This window comes from Tupaia chinensis, unplaced genomic scaffold (genome assembly GCF_000334495.1).
Source record: "Tupaia chinensis unplaced genomic scaffold, TupChi_1.0 Scaffold000148_1, whole genome shotgun sequence".
Classification (NCBI taxonomy): domain Eukaryota; kingdom Metazoa; phylum Chordata; class Mammalia; order Scandentia; family Tupaiidae; genus Tupaia; species Tupaia belangeri.
This window is the reverse complement of record NW_006159618.1, coordinates 211,720-232,408: the sequence shown is the minus strand read 5'-3', so window position 1 is coordinate 232,408 and position 20,689 is coordinate 211,720. Positions and strand designations below refer to the sequence as shown.

Below are 20,689 nucleotides of genomic sequence, written 5' to 3'. Positions count from 1 at the left end.
TTGTGATATATATATATATATATATATATATATATATATATGTGTGTGTGTGTGTGTGTGTACAAATGTGTGTGTGTGTATTTTTAAATTTTATTTATTTCATGATGGTGAGTGATGGGGGCTAGGAAGACAAACATCTTCCACAGAGATTTACACCAGGTTTTCCCTGATCCCAGCCATCCAGCCAATCAGGCTCATTGGTGCGCACACCCAGCAAGCACGGGTCCATGGGGACAAGGAAACGGCACTACTGAAGTAGTGCATTACCACTGTGCTACCAAGTCAGACCCTTGTGCCTTATTTTTTAATTGACCTGGATGTAGTTTAACTCCAGCTTTCTCACAGAATCATTTCTTACTTCCCCTCTACCATCCTACAGAAGTCCAAGTCATTATATAGTAATTCTCTTGCCTTAATCCACATCTGGCATCTTGACAAAGCAAACTAAGCTAAATTTCTAGAATACAGTATATCTTGGCTAAACTCAAGAATGGATAATTTAATGTTAAAATATATTCAAGAATTTATTGCATAAAGGCATCTCTGGTTAATAAAATCATTAAGTATGGTCAATTTGCCTTAGTTTCAAATGATCACTAACTTTTACTTTAAAAAAAGTTCCCAGTAAAGGGTAGATATAGATACTTATTCAATCTATTTGTTCTGTAGGCAGAATGTTACAGTAACTTAGCAAAACTACAGTCAAAATTATTAAAAGACAAATGTGAACAATGTGTTTCTGTGAACAAGTCAGTTGTACAGCCATTTATAGCTCAAGGTGGTTTTTAAAGGAGCTACTGATCTTTTAAGAACTATAAAACATTCTATCATCTTGTGATATCATAACATAAATTTGGGGGATTTGGTCCACAGTTCCTGGCTGGCAAGTTTTGGGCTTGGTTCCTGAAGCTTGATCCTTGGTTACTGAACCTCTTGAAGACAGGCCACAGAAACTTACCATAAGACATGGCTTACAAACTCTAATATCCACCCCCCTATTTTAGTACTCATTCCAAAGAGGTCTTGCCTATAGCTAGGAGGAAGGAATGTCTCACAGAGGCCAACAATCTGAAAAGAGAAGCCTTGCTCTCCCCACCTGGTCTATGAGTATTTTATGCTTATGAAGTGAAGTCTATAGAAATCCAAAAACATAGTTTGGAGAGTTTGTGGATAGCCATGGAACTGTCAGGAGAGGGGCACTCAGAGAGGGCACTGAAGCTCTGCACTCCTACCTACATGGTTTATCCTTTGGAACTCTTCATCTGCATCTTTTTAAATATACTTTATATAGAACTGTGGAATGTAGGTGTCTTCCTGAGTCTCGAGTCATGTCAACAAATTATTCTAACCCAGAAAGGGGAGGGGGTGTAGAAACTCTCATTTATAACAGGTCAGTCAGAAGTACACATAAAACAATCTGGGGCTTGCAACTGGCATCTGAAGGGTAGCGGTCTTGGAAACTGAACCCTCAATCTTGTGATCTCATTCTGTCTCCAAGTAGAATACCAGAATTGAACTGAACTGAAGGACACCCAGCTGGTGTCTGCTGCTTACTCACTGGTAAAGCACACTCAGACATTTTGGGATTACAAAAGTGATCTGTGCTGTGAGGCAGAAAAGTAAAACGAATTGATATGTTTTTTCCACACACCTCAATTATAATAAATCAGAATAGAAGTATATATTTCATTATTTACTACTTAATTTGTCCTGATTAACAAATTTAGCTATTGGAATTTGTTTTGTTAAGATGCCCCTTGGGTGGTTGTCCAAATAAGTAATTTATCCATTCTCTTACCAATTTCTGAAAAAAAAAATTCTTCTCATTATCTTCATAATTAAAAAATATTTCCAATGTTTGATGAAAGAAAAGACTAAATTTTAAAAATTATTTCTTTATCTAATTTTATTTGTTATTATTATATATTATTATTTTTTAATTTGACCAAAGAGACAGTGAGAGAGAACAAGAGAAGGAGAAAGTGAGAAAACAAGTGGGCCTTGAGCCATAGTCAGCCTTGTGGGAGTCCAGCACCTTAATCATGACATCATTTGCCAGCCTGGAGATCTCTAAGTTTAAAAAAAAAAAAAAAAAAAAAAAAACTTTCCAGAAGGCACATACACTGACAGAGAGAGAGAGAGAGAGAGAGAGAGAGAGAGAGAGAGGAGAAAGCTAACGGCTAGCTCAAGAACTCAATCTTTTGACCCTAAAGTTTTGAGGATATATTCCAGAATATTTATCCCACATTGATATAATGCAACAACCATAGCATCCAGCAAGGAATTTTACTTGGCCTTATTTTACAAGGCTTTATGGACAATGATTGTTTTCATAAATTTATATAATTTTTAAAAGCTGTGGAATCAATCAACAATGAGAATCAAGTAAGTGACCACTGTCAATATCACAAGCTAGAAAGCAGGTGATCAGATAATACAATGGACATAATTGTAGACATGGAATCAAAACCCCTGAGTTTGTTGACACCTTTTCATTCATTTGATTGTTCCTTAGTTGATTATCAGCTCATTAATTAATCTAGTAGGTTATTAAACAAATGCAGGGTTTAACTCATTAGTATATTAATTCATCAGTCTATTAATCAACAAATACATATGGTAAAGTCTGTATGTCTGGTAATATGCTCAGTTGTAGGGACAGAATGGTACCTAAGCATCCCTTGAAGAGGACGCAGTATAATTAAGGGGAGCATGGTTTCACAAATACAAATATTATTCAGAATATCAAGAGAAAAGTATTAGTTGTTCTGTGAAATGTGGGAAGGGTACCTACTTTCCAACAGTGAAAGCAAAAGAAATGTTTAGAAATCACCCCAGGAAAATGTCCCTTAAGCTTAGAAATAAAGGTTGTATAGATATTAGCCACACAAAAAAAGGTAAAGGTTAAGGTGGAAACAGGTCGGAAGGGAAAAGAAAAAGAGAAAACAGTGCAGGAAAAAACACATATATACAGAGGCTTACTGACATCAAGAATATGGATTATTGGGGAAAATTTCAAGAAAGAAACTTTGGCTAAAATCAAATATATGATAGGACATCAACAACAAAAAATTTGCAATCAGATAAATTTTGACAATAAAATCTAAACAGTTAGGAATAATCAATTTAAGATATAATAACAGAAAAAAATCCAATTCACATTAGCATTTTTTAAAGCATTAAGAATAAATTACCATGAAGTATGACCTTTGTGAACAAAAATTCTAAAAAATTTATTAAAGGAAAACTTTTAAATTGAAAAAAATGTAGACATGCACATACAGAAGGGAAAATTCAAGAGTAAAAAAAAATGTCAGTTCTGATTACTTAATAGTCACTGAAAACCACTCAAAATCCCAAGTGGATTTCTAATGCAATTTTAAAAGTCTCTGATCAAATTCACATTAAGGATAAAACACACAGGGATAATCAAGAAGTGTAGGAAACAAGAATGGAAAACTTTCCTTTTAAAGTATTAATTTACTACAAGTTAGAGTGAACAGAGCAACATGCTCTTGGCATAGACTAGCTATGGATCAGAGTGAACCAATGTTTACATAACATTTTTCTTTTTAACTTGCTATAAGGCATGTGTGCTCTGCAAAGAGAGAGAGAGAAAATGAGAAAACACTCCCCAGGGGTGATGGCCATGCCACAATGACTTTTCCTTCATTCTCTTCTTGGGATTTTTGGTCAGGCACACACACGTGCCCAGTATGTTTCTCAAACCGCTGGGACCAGAACTTGAGAACTACACAGTTGGCCCTGTGCCTTCACTACGCCATGGGCGGATCCCACATAAGAATTTACTCTAGGTGACTAGCAAATATCCCATAAATGATGATGAGAAAATTAGTTTCATTTGGAAAAAAGTCCAGGGTAGATTAATGGTCTAAACAAAGACAGCAAAAATAATCTAAAAATATTTTTAAAAAACAATTTTTATTGTTAGGCTGCAAATGGTTTTCTTCATAGAGATAGAAAAGACAAAGGACTTATTAATAATTATAAATATTAAAGTTATATACAAAAAAAGGTTAGAAGAAAAGTACAAAGATGTACAAAACTAAGGAAATTTATGTAAAATAGATGTCTGTGGGCATACAACCAAGAGAAGCATTTGAGTTTCAACCCCACAAATCAGTAAGAAAAGAGAATGTTCAATAGAAAACTACACAAGAAATATGAACAGTTAACTCCCATGAAAATTGCAAAGAGCCAATAAACATAAGAAAAATTACTCAATTCCACTTGTAATTAGGGAAATGGAATATGAAGCCATATAGTTTTGAAATCATCCCACTGGGCATTCATTAATGCTACTCATGTAATAGCTCCAATATAAATGAATTAATGTTAATCAAAGGGGGGCAGTTTTACAAATTAGGACATACGTGCATCTACATAAAATAGTAAAGAGTAGTGATGCATCTACATGGAAAATGAAATCTATAAAATGTATATGTCTGACTACATGTATACATTCTTACAAAAACCTGGCAGAATCTACAAACTAGAGGAAGAGAACATGAAAAGGACTTCTGTATATTTTTTATTATTACTATTATTTGGATTCTTTTTTTTTTAGAGGTTTTTGCTATAGGGTGCGTGCACTCGCCAGACAGACAGAGACAGACAGAGAGATAGAAAGCGAGAAATCACCCCCCAGGGGGGATGGTCACGCCGCAATCCCTTCTCCTCCATTCTCCTCTCAGGAGCTTGGGCACGCATGCACACACGCCTGGTGTGAGTTTAAGCCACTGGGTCCAGGACGTGAACCGCGGTCGACTATGTGGGAGTCCAGCGACATAGCCATTACACTAACCGCTGGTCCCTGTTTTGTTTTGTTTTTAAGGGTTAGCCATAGGGCATGTGCACTCACTGGAGAGAAAGCGACAGAGAGAGAGGAAATGAGAAATTAATTCCCAGGTTGGATGGCTATGCTGCAATCCCTTATCCTCCATTTTGGGCACACATGCACACGCACCCAGTGTGAGTTTCAAGCTGCCAAATCTGGAACTGGAACTGTTGTCAATCATTTGAAAGTTCTGCACCTTAAGCACTATGCAACCTGCAAACCTAGGACTTCTGTGTTTTAGTCCATATTCTTTATTATTTGAATGTTCCACAAGACAGTATTTTTGTATTAATTGTGTGATAAAGGCTATCCACTGAAACAAAACAAAAGTAATGTGACCGGTGTTAGGCCTTGTCCTTGCCCCATGAATTGGTAGGTACCTGCCAACTGTCCTGCCTTACGCAAGTAATCAGTAAAGGGCCAGCTGAGCTGTGCATTCAGAGTGCTAGCTGACCCCAAGTCAATTAAATTAGAACAAAATCTCCCAGTCTCATTCATGTCATGTCAGACATGCAAGCACTTCCGGGCACTCCTGTCTCATCGTCTCTTCCAAGTTCTTTATTTTGGGAACCCAATCTGCTTAATTGGAATCCCTGGGTACTCTCTGTCTTGCCCCCTTTACCTCCAGAACATGACAGGAAACCCTGTCCTGAACTCTAAGCATTTGGCAGAGAATCTTTTTTCCTTATATTTTCATTCTCAGAGCCAAGCTCTGCTTTTTAACTCTACCAAGTAGCCCTACTAATCTCTGACCCTTCTAACCTCCCAAAGGCTCCCAAAACCTGCCGTAAGTGATCGAATCTCTTATACCCAATGGTGAGCACTCAGCACCCCACTTTCCCATCACTGCTGTATTTTCCTAAATTACTTATGTCTTGGCATAAGATAAACGATAGAAATTCTGGCAAGATTTTTTAGCTTCTTAAAGGAGTCTTTTACCTGCCCGATGCCTTCGCCATATTAAAAATCTATTTGGGTCCTTTCTCAAACTGAAGCTCCTAAAGGGAAAAGAGATGGCCTGCCTAAAAAATAACATATGGTAAATTTCTTTTTTTTTTTTTTTTTTTTGGAGAGATTTTTCACTATAGGGCGTGTGCGCTCGCCAGACAGACAGACAGAGACATAGAGACAGAAAGCGAGAAATCACCCCCCAGGGGGGATGGTCACACCGCAATCCCTTCTCCTCCATTCTCCTCTCGGGATCTTGGGCACGCACGCACACATGCCCGGCGTGAGTTTTAAGCCACCGGGTCCGGGACGCGAACCGCGGTCGACTACGTGGGAGTCCAGCGACATAGCCATTACGCTAATTGCTGGTTCCCACATATGGTAAATTTCTAACCCTTAGTATCTCAGAATGTGACCTTATTTGGAAACAGAATCATTATAGAAGTAATTAATTAATATGGGTTTGCCCCTAATATGAGATGCCTGGTATCCTTGTCAGATGGTAGCTATAAGAGGACAGAGACACACAAGACCTCCACCACGTGACAGCAAAGAACAAGACTGGAATTATGAGGCTGCAAGCTCAGAGATGCCACAGACTGCCATGAACCACCAGAGCCAAGGATGTCCCTACAGGTTTCAAGGGAGCATAGACCCACGGACATCATGGTTTTATACTTCCAGCTTCCAGACCCATGAGACAAGGAATTTCTATCATTTTATCCCACTCAACTAGTGGTAATTTGTTACAGCAGCTCTGGAAAACTAATACAAGAGCCAAACATAATAAAAAATACTTGTTTTTGAATTTTTTTTTAAAGAAAGTTTTGCTATAGGGCATGTTGGCTCACCAGAGACATACAGAGAGACAGAGACAGAAAGTGAGAAATCATCCCCCAGGGAGACGGCCACCCCACAATCCCTTCTCCTCCATTCTCCTCTTGGAATTTTAGGCACACACACACACACACACACACACACACACACGCACGTACCTCGCGTGAGTTTTAAGCCACCAGGTCCAGGACTTGAACTACAATAAAGTATGTGGGAGTCCAGAAATGTAACCGTTAGGTCATCTGCTAATCCTTGCTTTTAAAATTGTTTTTAAAATGTAATAATAGACTCTGTTTTAAGAATTCTCTTTATAGGCCAGAACTGTTCAGTGATAATTAACAAAATATATGGGGGGGGGCTTCAAAAAGTCATGAGAAAATTAAAGTATGAGCTTATTTGGGGGAAAAACAGTTTTAAAGTCCATGCATAAATTTTTCATAATACACATTCTCCAATAGCTTTTGAGGACCCTTTGTACTTATTATGCTATTTAAGAAATTTTGGTTACCTAGTGCCATTACTAGTCTTATCAAAAGAATGGACTCTTTCATGCTCTGAAATAGATTTCATAGCCCATTTATAAAATTAACACACACACTTAGAAGTGCTCTAGCTATAAGGGATGTAATGCCAAGGAATTTACAACAACCTAAGAAGCTGAATATAAGTGGAATTGGCCATTATGCTTCAACATTAAATATAGTACTGCTGCTGGTTTTCAACAAGGGTTCTTTGTTATGCTATAGAAGTATTTCCAGTTTATTTTTGAGTCGTATTTTTTTTTCTTTATCTTTTTTTAGGTTTTTGCTGTAGGGTGCATGCACTTGCTGGAGAAAGACAGAGAGAGGGAAAGTGAGAGATCACCCCTGGGGGGATGGTATACCACAGTCCCCTTTCCTCCATGTTCCTCTTGGGCATTTTGAGCACACACGAACAAGCACCCAGTGTGATTTTAAAGCTGTCTGGTCTAGGACTTGAACCACAATTAGCCATTTGAGAGTCCAGTGTCTTAACCACTATGCTATCTGCTGCCATCAAACCACCAGAGACAAGGATTTTCTTACAAGTTTCAGAGGGAGCATGGACCCGCTGACACCATGATTTTGGACTTCTAGTTTCCAGACCTGTGAGACAATGAGTAAGTCTTATTTACTAAGACAGAAACAAATTCAATGCTCTCTTGGAATTTCTAGAGATGATGATATTTTTCCCTCCTTTAACTTTTTAAATTTATAAAATATAGTCATTTAATTATAATAATAAATATCTCACATATCTTAGACTAAGTCCCATCTGACCATGGTGTTTAAACAGTGATATGCTGCTGAATTCATGGTGTTAATTTCAGAATGTATCTACATTTATATTCATAAGTGTAACTGGCATGTTTTGAGTTTTATTTTGTTCTTGCTTACTTATTTTTTCTTGTGGTTTTCAGGTTTGTTTAAGTGTTTGTGTTAAATTTAGTAAGACATTTTGCTATCAGTTTTATTTAGCTTTATAAAAATAAATGAGAAGTTTAATTGCTGCAGGAATGATCACTTCATTGAAGCTTTGACAGAAATCACTTGTGAAATGCCTTTACTTGGTTTCATAATAAGAGGCTATTGTAAGATAGTTTTCAAATTTTTCCAATTTGAAATTTTTTATTCAGATCACTTACCTCTACATAGGCCAAAATCGATCATTTATATATTACCTCCCAAATTACATTATTATACTTTATATATATATATATATCATTATTTTAGCTTCTATATATAAAGCTACAGACCCTGTCTCATTGTCAATGCTTTAGAGTTGAAATTTTCGATTCTATTCTATATTACTGTTGACAGAAGTTATTGCTCATTAATTCAGCAAACAAGGCCGTAAATTTACGTATTACTTCCCATTGTTCCTTCATATTCAAATTCATTAATATCTTCTTTTTACTTTCCTTAAATTCATCAGTTTATTCTCTAGCTCCTTTCCTAGCCTCCTGGACTGAATTTATTTAGGTTCCTATAAAATAAGAAACAAGTAACTTACAGTAATAAAATCTCTATTATCCACAGCAATGGTTCCTCCATCATGTAAGATAATCAAAAATTGACTATACCACATTAAATTTATTATCTGCATTTTGAAATCCAATTCTTAATGAAATATTCCATTTCTATTGAATTACCTGTTTAACTATCATTGGCCAGACTGTCTGGGACAAATCTGTAACAATAATGAAAGCTCACTGACTATATTTTAGCCTACAAGTCAATTAAATTTCAGATCACAATGTATGGATGCAGTTAAAAGGTTGAAAGTTGACTATGTATTTATAGAATTTAACAGTATAAATTATTTAGCAAAGGCTCACCTGCTTTGTATATGAAAACTCATTATACTTGAAATGAAAACCCAATAGTGTAATACAGATCTGTTAAACTTAGCCTTAAAACAATTCTTTTACGGAGTATTGGATTTTAGTAAATTTGACAATATGAGTAAAAGACAGACAATAAGGCTGTGCAATAAGTGCCAAATATCTAATCCTATTAAGAGTAGAATTAAGTACTATCTTAAATTTCATATTATATGATCACTGTCCATAGCATGGGTTGAAAGAATTAATAAATTTAGACTGTTAATATGCTTTCTGCAGCACTTCTTGAAAACAACTCTTACCACAGGTGTGTAATCTCTATGATAACTTTTCTAACAAAACCCAATACCATGACAGTAAATTCAATAATTGCTATAAATATTAACCTTTAGTGGGATCAGCAGTTGGTATAATGGCTATGTCGCTGGACTCCCATGTAGTCGACCACGGTTCAAATCCCAGACCAGGTGGCTTAAACTCATGCTGCATGCATGTGTGTGTACCTAAGATCCCAAGAGGAGAATGGAGGAGAAGGGACTGCGGCGTGGCTATGTCCCTGGGGGGGTGATTTCTGTTTTCTATCTGTCTCTCTCTACGTTTCTGGAGAGTGCACGTGCCCTATAGCAAAAAAAAAGAATTAAAAAAAATTAACTTATAGTATCAGATTTTCAAATATTTTCTTTTTTTTTTTTTTTTGAGTGGTTTTTGTTATAGTGCATGTGCACTTGCCAGAAAGAAAGAGAGAGACAGAGAGACAGAAAGCGAGAAATCACCCCCTGGGGGGATGGCCACGCCACAATCCCTTCTCCTCTATTCTCCTCTCGGGATCTTGGACACACACATATACACACACACACGTGCCCAGCATGATTTTAAGCCACCAGGCCCAGGACTCGAATCACTGTTGACTACATGGGAGTCCAGCGACATAGCCATTACTTTAACTGCTGGGCTCTCAAATATTTTATTTCTACATGTAAAGGTCATTTCAATTAAATTTACTTGGGGGTTCTTGACACATATATATAGAGATTTTCCTTTGTTTTTGTTTATTTTTTTCAAGACCAACTTGAATACAAATATCATTGCTGCATGGATATAGAGTCAGAATATCTGAGTTTCAATATTAGTTCCTCTACTTATTGTGACTTTAGAGAAATTACCTGTGTATTTTACATCCCTCATTTCGTAGACTTTATTTGAAGACAACTGTAACAACGTATGTAAAAAAATAAGAGTGTTTGGAACATAGAATTCAAGCAATTGCTGCTGCTACTGAGAAAATAATAAACTGGGACCAGCAGTTAGCGTAATGGCTATGTCACTGGACTCCCATGTAGTCAAGCATGGTTCGCGTCCCGGGCCCAGTGGCTTAAAACTCCGGGCATGTATGCATGCATGCCCAAGATCCCGAGAGGAGAATGGAGGAGAAGGGATTGCAGCGTGGCCATCCCCCCTGGGGGTGTGATTTCTCACTTTCTGTCTCTCTGTCTCTCTCTGTCTGTCTGGCGAGCACACGCGCCCTATAGCAAAAACCTCTTAAAAAAATAAAAAAAGAATAAACTGAAATTATTTCATCATTTTATAAAAAGGGCATAAACTCCTTTTTGTATGCACCTCTTGGATTTACTTGATACCATTCCCAAAAAAAAACTGTCCTCAAATTTTTATAATATTGTATGGCAATGTTCAATGTTCATTAAACTTCAGATAAAGCCTCACATTCCTTGTACTGGCATGAGCACACTGGTGAGCAGCATGATTTTCAAGTCACCAAAAACAGGACTCAAAACACGGTTGGTCATGTGGGAGTACAACGCCTTAATCACCATACCACGTGCTGGTCCTAATAGCAAACATTTTTATATTATGAATTATAAAAGATCTATCTTCATACATTTTGTTAATATTTGATTTAAAAATCACTGAAGAATTCATCTATGTCAAAATACAGTAAATTATCTGAATATTGTAAACCATGTGGGTTACATAATCCAATGCTTCCAAATCATTGCCAACATTTCTCGTGGAATTTAAGCCTCTCCTCTAAGCCAATAGTTAACTATGGTTTAAAAGCCTGTCTTATTGATAAAAATCTTCTGGAACTATCTAGAGCACTTCTATAGATCCTGTTTCTTAGGAAGAAGTTAGGAAGAAAAGACTGATTTTGCTAATAACCACCTCTTCAGCAAGGCTTTTTCACCAGAGTTTGGGGAGGTGTATCCATATGCTTTCATAGTTTCTGTATGTATTCACAGATGCTATATAATTCAGCTTTTAAGTTACATATAAAGTACAACTCTCTAATTGATTAATTTTTTCCTCAGCAAACATAAGCTTAGATAAAACATTTTCCTATTCTTTCAACCTTGGGCCAACAACAGTATCATCAAGAAGTAAATAACATTTAACCAGTGGCTGTGGATAAGAGTAGGAAAAAAACAAGTTCAATGAGTTGTTCATTTCTCTACCCAAAATATATGGAGAATGAAAAGGAAAAAAAAAAAAAACACTGGTATCTCTTAGTATGAGGCAAGAGGCCTCAAAGATATCACTTTCAGATGCATAAAATGTAATGTGTGTGTAAATTTGTTAAACTGATGAAGTATTTTATTTTATTATAAAATAAAAATACTACTCATCAATAATACAGAAACATAACAGATGACAAACATATGAGCCTCTGTAGGACTATCTAAATATTTTCACTCACGTACAGAAAAAAGATACAGGCTTAAATTACCTGAGGGAAGAAGATGGTAATATATTTGAGAAAGCCTAAAAACAGCAGAGACAGATAGAAGGGATGGTACAAAGTGAAGAGAGTGCGTTCCATGGGAAGGAATAAAGAAATAAAGTAATAAAGAAAAAAGTAATAAAAGAAAAAATAAACACGGCAAGTCATCATAAAACACATCTGCTGACCTATTTCAGATCATAGGCCACTAAACTGAGATCTGTGTTAAAGTCTTACAGATTGAAGAGAATAAATGTATGAATGAGAAATTAATTTGAGGTCATGCTGTCTGCTTTTCAATACCCCAGACTTTTTTTTTTTAACTTTTAAAAAGTATTTATGGGGCTAACCAGTGGTATATTGATTATGGTAGCTGTATCCTATAATGGCTGGCTGTGTATGTGAAGTCCTAGATTGGCAGCTTGGAAAACATGCTGGACATGTCTACCTGCATGCCGCAAATCCTGAGAGGAACATGGCCATCCATCCCTCCTGGAGGAAAGGTGATTTCTCTCTTTCTTTCCCACTCTCTCTCTCCATGAGCGCATGTGCCCTATTGCAAAATATATTTTCTTTCTTTCTACCTGCCTACCTATACCTATACCTACCTACCTACCTTCTATCTATATCTGTGTTTTAAGACTTAGCAGCACAAAATTTTCTGAATTTAGGTAACCAGAGCATAAATACAGGTTAAAAAATATAAAGTTTACAAATTAGTTTGACACTGTCAATAGTACATACCATATTCATTAAACACAAGCAGTAGGCATCTACTTTTCCCTAAGACTGGTCACTTTCCTCTAAGCAACTGGTGCCTTTGGCTCCACTCAAAGTCTAGAAGTAAACTCAATGGAGCTGTTTCATGGCTTCTTACACGCTGCCCAGGGTTTCATCCAAGAGAGGACACATGACCCCAGAAAGGTCATTCAAAAAACTCTATTCCAGGATGACACACCAAGAACCAGAACAGTTCTCTTTCCTTCTGAGACTGCAGGATACGCATAAGGATGGTGGAGTCAATGTTCCCATTATTATAGATAATAATTCTCCCACAGAGAATGGAGCAAACGAAAGCCACAAGATGGAGACAAACTGCTGAAACATAACTAGACACCTGAACCTAAAAATCTAGTCAACCCCAGGAAATCTCATTTATGAGAGCTAATGTATTCTGGTTTGTGTTTAAGCAACTTTAAATTTGACTTCTACTACTGACAAACAAAATCTTCTCAGAAACATGAGACAAAGGATTTGCATTTAGTTTACATTTCTCTACTCATACCATAGAGTACCCCATGGAACGTTTTGTTAAAAAAAAAAAAAACCTAACCATAACCAAATTTTCCTTTCAAGAATTTTTCTGTTCCAATATACATGAATATTCATTATTCAATATCATTACCCCATTATCCAAACTGTGCTGATAATCATCAGTATTTTTGAGGAGAAAAAGGAATAGTAAAGGAGAATGAAGGAAAGGAAAAGGAAACAGAACTACCATCGCTACCATGATTTTCTTCACTAAATTCCTGAGTTCAGCACATATTCTACATATACTTAAAAAGCAATTTTTAATGAGATCTGTATCTATCATTATTAATAATCAGGGCATCAATACTGTGAAAGTATCATACACAAAGCCTTAATTTATGAACCCATCTCAGAATAAATGGAACAGACTCCAAAAAAAAATTAAAAGCATTTAAACTAATTTTTGTGGTATGACATGCTCATACAAAAATAAATTCTGCAATAATACATCAATACAAATACACATGAACATCGATAATGTGACAAAGAAAGAAATTATAAATACCTCCTACCTACTAGTCTTGGAGGCATGATTAATGAAAAGAATATTTCAGAAAAACAGCTATCATCATCTCCATTTGCAGCAGTTAAATCAATAGTGCCTCTCACCACAGGTTTCAGAGATGAACCAAACCAGGGAAAGCAAGACATACTCACAAATTATAAAGCATGTCAGCCATGTTGCTGCGGTAGTACAAAGCATTTCTATAGGCGCTTTCAGCTTCAGAAATTTTGCTCTGACTCTTCAGAACATTTCCAAGGTTACCCCATGCTGCCAAGAAGAAAAAGAAGTATTCAGGCTGAGCGTCAATCCAATTATACATGACATAATATCAGGCTACCAGGAAGTACCATGGGGAGAGAAAACCTTCATAAAATATTTTTAAGAAGGAAAATGTATTTCCTTTATACTTTAATGTTTCATCAAACCAGAAGATTAAATACAATCAAAGCCTTAAAAAAAAAGAAAAACTCAAGGAATTATTATGCTTCAAAGCTGATATACATATACAGTTCATCATAAAGCCAAGAACAATGTTATCGTAAGTACACCTACAAAGACTTTGTGCTCTTTCAAATTTCAGGAAGGGTCTTCATGTTCTGAAATTATTGTATATTTCCTGGACCAGAAATTGCAGGAAATCATTTTAAAACAAAGTTCCATTCAATCATGAAAAAAATTGATAAATGGCATAAAGATCTGGAGATGAAAAGCAAAAAATAAAATAAAAAAAACTAAACAAGATCGAAGCTATATAAAAATTAATAGGCATCAAAATAGAAAAATATTTTACTTCTTAAAACAGTTAGGTATTGGGAAGCAGCACATGGCATAGTGGTGTTAAGGTGTTGGACTCCCACATGGTAGACTGTGGTTCAAGTTCCAGACCTGGTGGCTTAAAACTCACGCTGGGTACGTGTACATGCATGCCTCAAAGCCCTGGAGGAGAAGGGATTGTGGCATGGCCATCTCCTCTAGGGGGTGAATTCTCACTTCCTGTCTCTCCATTTCTCTTTGGTTCTCCGGTAAGCACACACACCCTATAGCAAAAATCTCTCAGGGTGAGGGGGAGGAACAAAATAAAAACAGTTAAGTATAGGGGCCGGTGGGTGGTGTGGTGGTTAAGGCTCTGTACTCCCACATGGTCAACCTCAGTTCAAGTCCTGGACACAGCGGCTTAAAATTAATGTTGGACATGTGTGTGTACATTCACAAAATCCCAAGAGGAGAGTGGAGGAGAAGGGACTAAGGCATGGCTATCTCCCCCAAGGAGATATTTCTCTCTTTTTGTCTCTCTCTCTTTCTCTTTCTGGTGAGTGTACTTGTCCTATAGCAAAAATTTCTTTAAAAAAAAGTTAGCTATACATGGCATGTTCAGATAACAATTGTTTAACCCTTCTTATGAATAAGTTCACTTCTAAGAAAATGAGCATATTCACACACAATCATGATAAAAATTTCATATATGTTTTGCATATCCTTTATTTTCTCCCTCAATAATTGTGGTTTCTCAATATTTAAAAGATCAAATGGTAGAGAATCATTAACTGCCAATGTAGTATGGATCTCAGATAGACTTAGTCCTCCAACTAGGCTGCTTCTTTCATTTTCTTTCCCCTACCCCCAAAGGAGATGAGGTGCTGTGTCCTGCAATCAGAATGCCCCAGTAGGAAGATGGAGATAAGAAAAAGAGTTATGTGTATTAAGGTATATTCATTTGGGTGATTACTGACTATCTGAAGAGTGAAAGGGGGGTTGAGGAATCAATTTTTAAGGCATTAAAAAGGTGCAAAATCTCTCAATCCCAGATTTGCTCATGTGTCTGTTATAATTTTATACTCCTGTGCTTTAGGTTACTCATCTGTAAAGTAGAGAAATAACTCGTTTCTCATGGACTTTGTTATGAGGATTAAATGAATATATGGGTTCTTCAGAAGGTTCACGGACAATGTGTATTAGGAAAATAATGTTGTGTGAATTTAAAAAAAATATGCACATCAAGTCAGCAGGTTGGGTGGTGGTTAAGGTCTTGGATACCTAAATGGTCAACTGCAATTTAAGTCCCAAACCCAGTGGTTTGAAAATTACATTGGGCTCCATGTGTATATGTGCCTAAAATCCTGAAAGGAGAAGGAACTGTAACATGGCCACCCCAATGCGGGGGAGGGAATCTCTCACTTTCCCTCTCTCTGACTCTTCCTGGTGATTGCACAGGCCCTATGGCAAAACCTACCAACTTTTTTTTCTTCACCATTATAAACTTGCACTTTAATCCCATTTTCCACAAATGTTTCATAGTACTCCATATATATAAAGGTGTTTAAGGCATTGTCCAAAACCTGGCAAAGACTTAATAAATACACTATTATCAGTAATATTACTGTGATTGATATCCTTTACAATGTACAATGGTCAAGTATTACCTTCAGAAATATTATTAGAGGGACCAGCAGGTGGTATAGTAGTTACATTACTGGACTCCTACATGGTTGAGTGCAGTTTGAGTCCCAAAGCCAATGGCTTAAAAATCATGCCAGGCGTGTGTGTGTGCACAACCAAAATTACAAAGAAAAGAATCGAGGAGAAGGGATTGTGGCATGGCAATACCCTGTGGAAGGTGATTTTTCACTTTCTGTCTCTCTAGTGAATACACATGCCCTGTAACAAAAAAAATCTTAAAAAAAAAAGAATAATAGATACAACACACTTTATACCCTTACACTATCTACAGAGGACACCAATCATTTATAATATATTTAGGAAGACATACACATTCTTCCTCAGATGGAAAACAGAAGAAAGGTACTGAACTCATCTAATAGCACAACATACCATGCCACACACTTGACAGGTATTTGAGCTATGGACACTACCTTGTATGTAAATACTGTGCCCATTGTACAGATTCGGAAACAGATTTGGAGGCACTAAAGAACTTGCTAAGTAAATAATAAGGTATTACAACAGAATTCCAGTCCACAGCAGGCTACTTCTCAGTCTTTTCTACTCTCCATCTCACATTTTCATAGCAACTTCTGTCTTTCACCACAAACCAACATTCAAAGATTATAAATTAGTCTTTAGCACTGTAAATGCATAGAAAATTGTATCCTTAAATGAAAAGATAAAAGTGCAAAATATGTCAAATTGGTACAGCTGGCAGTGTGGTGGTTAAGGTGGCTGGATTCCACATAATTGACTGTGCAATTTGAATCCCAGATCCATGACTTTAAAACCACTCTGGGCTTATGAGCATGTGTATCCAAATCCCAAAAGGAGAAATAGAGAAGAGATTTTGGCTTGGCCAAAATGAGAGAGAAAGCCAGGAAGAAGTCACAAAAACAGACAGGGGTTTGGTCATGCAGGGTCTGATGAGCCACATAAGACTGAAGGTTATTTTATTTGCAATGTGTGGGTGAAGATTCAGTGAGAAAGCTTTGTGACATGACTTTTTTTTTTTTCTTTTTTTTTAAACTTTGATAAAAGGCTTGTGCACTCAGCAGAGAGACACAGAGAAGTGAGAAAGCACCTCCCTGGTGAGCAGTCATGCATCATAATCCCTTCTCCTCCATTTCTGGTTTTGGGAATTTGTGTATGCATGTACACACTCCTGACATGTCTTTCAAACCAATGTGAATTGGAACTGCACAGTTGGCCATGTGGGATCCAGCCACTTAAACAGCTAAGCTCTAGGCTGGCCCGTGACTTCTATTTTCAAAACATCACTCTTGATTCCTCTATGGAGGAGGTACCCACTGTAAGGGAACAAAAGGAGCACTGGAGAGACCAGTCAGAAAATAACTCTGGTAACCCAGGGCTCAGGATTAGTGTGGTTTTCAACAGAGCAGATGGGCAGCAGAGGGCCTGGCTATTTCAGGGAGAAAACCTAGAAATTAAAAATCATTGACATTAACTATAGCAAAGTCACAATGTAAACTAAGCCTCTTGCTTTTTGTCCAAAATGAAAATCTCTCACATCCTTATGATTAAGTTACTCCCTTATGTGCCTGGAGGCAGAAAAAGGAAATTCCCCAATTAAGCATACATTTTAGAAACAATTTTAACTGCTTAAGGATGAGGAGGGAAGGAAAGGATGGAGAGATGGACAGACATTAAGAAAGAAGGGCCAACAGTCCTGGAAGTCTGTAACTACCACTATCAGGCCATTCTTCCCTCTGTTGTATATACACAATCTTATAGAACACCAGCTTCTGACAAAATTACTCTAAGACTATGAAAAATCAAAGAAAAAAAGACCAGTCCTTAACTATGTCTAAACACAAAAAGAGAAAGGTCACCATAACCTACAGAACATTCAACATCTTCCTCTGGATAAATGACTTCCCAGCATCCAATCTGAGGTAACCCCTACTTTCTTAGACCCTCTCCCAAGTCACCCACCTAAAGTCAAAATCCCTTAACAGGACATATAATGAGATATCCCAGAATTATTTATGGTGGTTCTTCTCACAGTACAAGGAGTAATTAGGCAACTTTGAATCCAGGTGTGTCCCTGGTGACCTTGTCTGAAAACCAATGACACAGAGGATTTCATCCTACTAAAATACAATTCCCTCACAAAATCGCTTCTTCCTTAAATAACCGTTTCTCAAGTCTGTGTTTCCCAAAATAGATTTTAGTTTTTTGAAGAGCTGCCAAAATGACAACTAAAATTGTCATACATTTTTTTTTTTTTGGTGTGAAAACTGCTGTCACCATTTCCATACTTTGAAATATAAACGTGATTGATTTCTGCATTAATGCTATCAATAAATGGTAACATAAGTGAAGATCCTGTATAAAAATAAAAAGGTGTTGTGATGGTTAGCTTTTGAGTGTTGACTTGGCTAAGGACTAATTACAAATCTGGTAACATCTGTTCTGGGTGTGTGTGTGGAAGGGTTTCCTGAGGGGATTAACATGTCAGTCTGAGTAAACTGGGACAGGGTGGCGGAGGAGGGATAACTGTTTGTGGGTACCATTCAATCAATAACATCACCCACCCTATGAGAACAAATACAGAAGGATGAGTCTCTTTGGCCAGAGAATGGAATAGCCTTCTGTTGGCTTAGACATCAGGACTCAAGGCTAGCCTGCCTCTGGGCTCCAAGACTCATACCAGCACATTACTCCTCGCCATCCTGGGTTCTCAGGTCATAGGCTGCAAGTTCCATCCCTGGCTTCCCTGCCTCTGAAGCCTTCAAATTTGGACTGAGCCAGGCTACCAGGATCCCAGGATCTCCAGGTTGCTGATAGCCTACTGTGGGACTTCTAGGACACCATAATCACTGAAAAGATTCTCTCAATAAATCTCCTCTTACATATCAATATACATATTCTGGGACCAGCAGTTAGCATAATGGCTATGTCATTAGACTCCCATGTAGGCGACTGTGGTTCGAGTCCTGGACCTGGTGGCTTAAACTCACGCCAGGCGCATGTGTGTGCGTGCCCAAGATCCCGAGAGGAGAATCAAGGAGAAGGGATTGTGGCGTGATCATCCCCCCGGGGGGTGATTTCTCACTTCCTGTCTCTCTGTCTCTCTCTCTCTGTCTGGTGAGCGCACGTGTCCTATAGCAAAAACCTCTCTCTGTCTCTGTCTCTGTCTCTCTCTCTCTCTATATATATATTCTATTAGTTTTATATCTCTAGATATAAAACCTTACTAATATATCTATCATATATAATATAACCTAAAATTGAAAATCCTATCAGAGTAAACTAAATAGCATTTTTTAATAAGAACAGTTCATTTATGTTTCAATGATAAAAAAGTGAAATTATAGTGGAGAAACCACTTAAAATAGACTAATGTAGATATAGTTAAAGCTAAATACATTAAAGTATAAAAAGTACAAAGGGACTAATGGATGATTTCACTTCAATATACATAATATATAGAATTAATCAGGGTAGCTGATTTGATGGGGTTTTTTATTAATTGAAAATTTAATTACATTACCCAATCAACTTTTTCACATCATGTCAATTTTTTTCTTTCCTTTTCTTTTTTTTTTTTTTTCTCCTCCTTGCTATAGGGTATGTGTGCTCATCAAAAAGAGACAGATAGAGAAGGGGGGGTAAGATAACACATCTCTGGGGGGATAGACACTCTGTAATCTCTTCTCTTCCCTTCTCCTTTTGGGTATGCACACACACACACACACACACACACACACGCCCAGAGAGAATTTCAAGTCCCCAGGTCTGGACAAGAATTGCACAATCAGCCATGTGGGATCCTAGTGCATGCCACCAGCTGGCCCTCAATTTTTAAATCTAACTGGTCTGACAGCTAAAAATATCCAAAAGGAAGAGAAGAATATTCTAGGGGTCATAGATGGGACAAATGTAACATTATTAAAATGTCAGTTAACTCAAAATTAGTCTCTAAAGTCTATGTACTCTAAATCAGTATTTACCGTCATTTATTAAGGAACTCAAAAATATATTTGAGCCATAACAGAAGAGAAAAATGAAACTTTTGTTGTTGTTGTTATCATGTTCACCAAACACAAAGGTAAACTCTGGATAGTTTTAAAAGTTAAATGTGAAAAACTCAAAAACACATAATATACTAAGAACAGATATTTTATATATCCAAAGAGAAAAAAAATCCTCTACTTAGAAAATGAAAGAAATCCGTATAAAGCAACAGAATAAGAAATCCAATAAGGAGGAAAAACAGGCAAAAACATGAGCAAGAATCTACAACAATGAAAACCAAATATTTAAAATAATACTCCAACTCCTTCATAACCCAGGAAAATAGACATTTCAATATTGAGGTATGTTTTATATTCAACTGGCAAAAAGAGAAAAGCAGAAAAAGCCAAGTAATGGTAGGATATGAGAGAAGGACACTGCACCATTGGTGGTGGGGTGGCACAGGGCAGCAATTCTGGTATGCCTTCTAACAGTATTCAGTCAGATCAAGAAATGTGATTGACTAAGTCCAATACAGACCCTGTCCAGCAATCCCACTCCCAGAGAAAGTCTCAACAAAGGAAGCATGGAAGAGTATTGAATGTAAGTGTCTTTGTTTTGACCAACACTGGACATCCGCTGTGTCCATTTTGAGCCCAGAATGTGAGACAGACACTCTATAGATTACCATGCAGCATTCAGGAC

The 20,689-nt window shown here is 37.0% G+C and overlaps 1 protein-coding gene across 1 annotated transcript in view; it reads right to left on the bottom strand.

The window, feature by feature from the left end:
* TMTC2 (transmembrane O-mannosyltransferase targeting cadherins 2) overlaps positions 1-20,689 on the bottom strand; it is a 339,285-nt gene that overhangs the window by 189,931 nt on the left and 128,665 nt on the right. Inside the window, exon 4 of the mRNA XM_006145516.2 lies at positions 13,714-13,828. Coding sequence (XP_006145578.1) covers positions 13,714-13,828 — 115 coding nt within the window. The remainder of the gene's footprint in view (positions 1-13,713; positions 13,829-20,689) is intronic.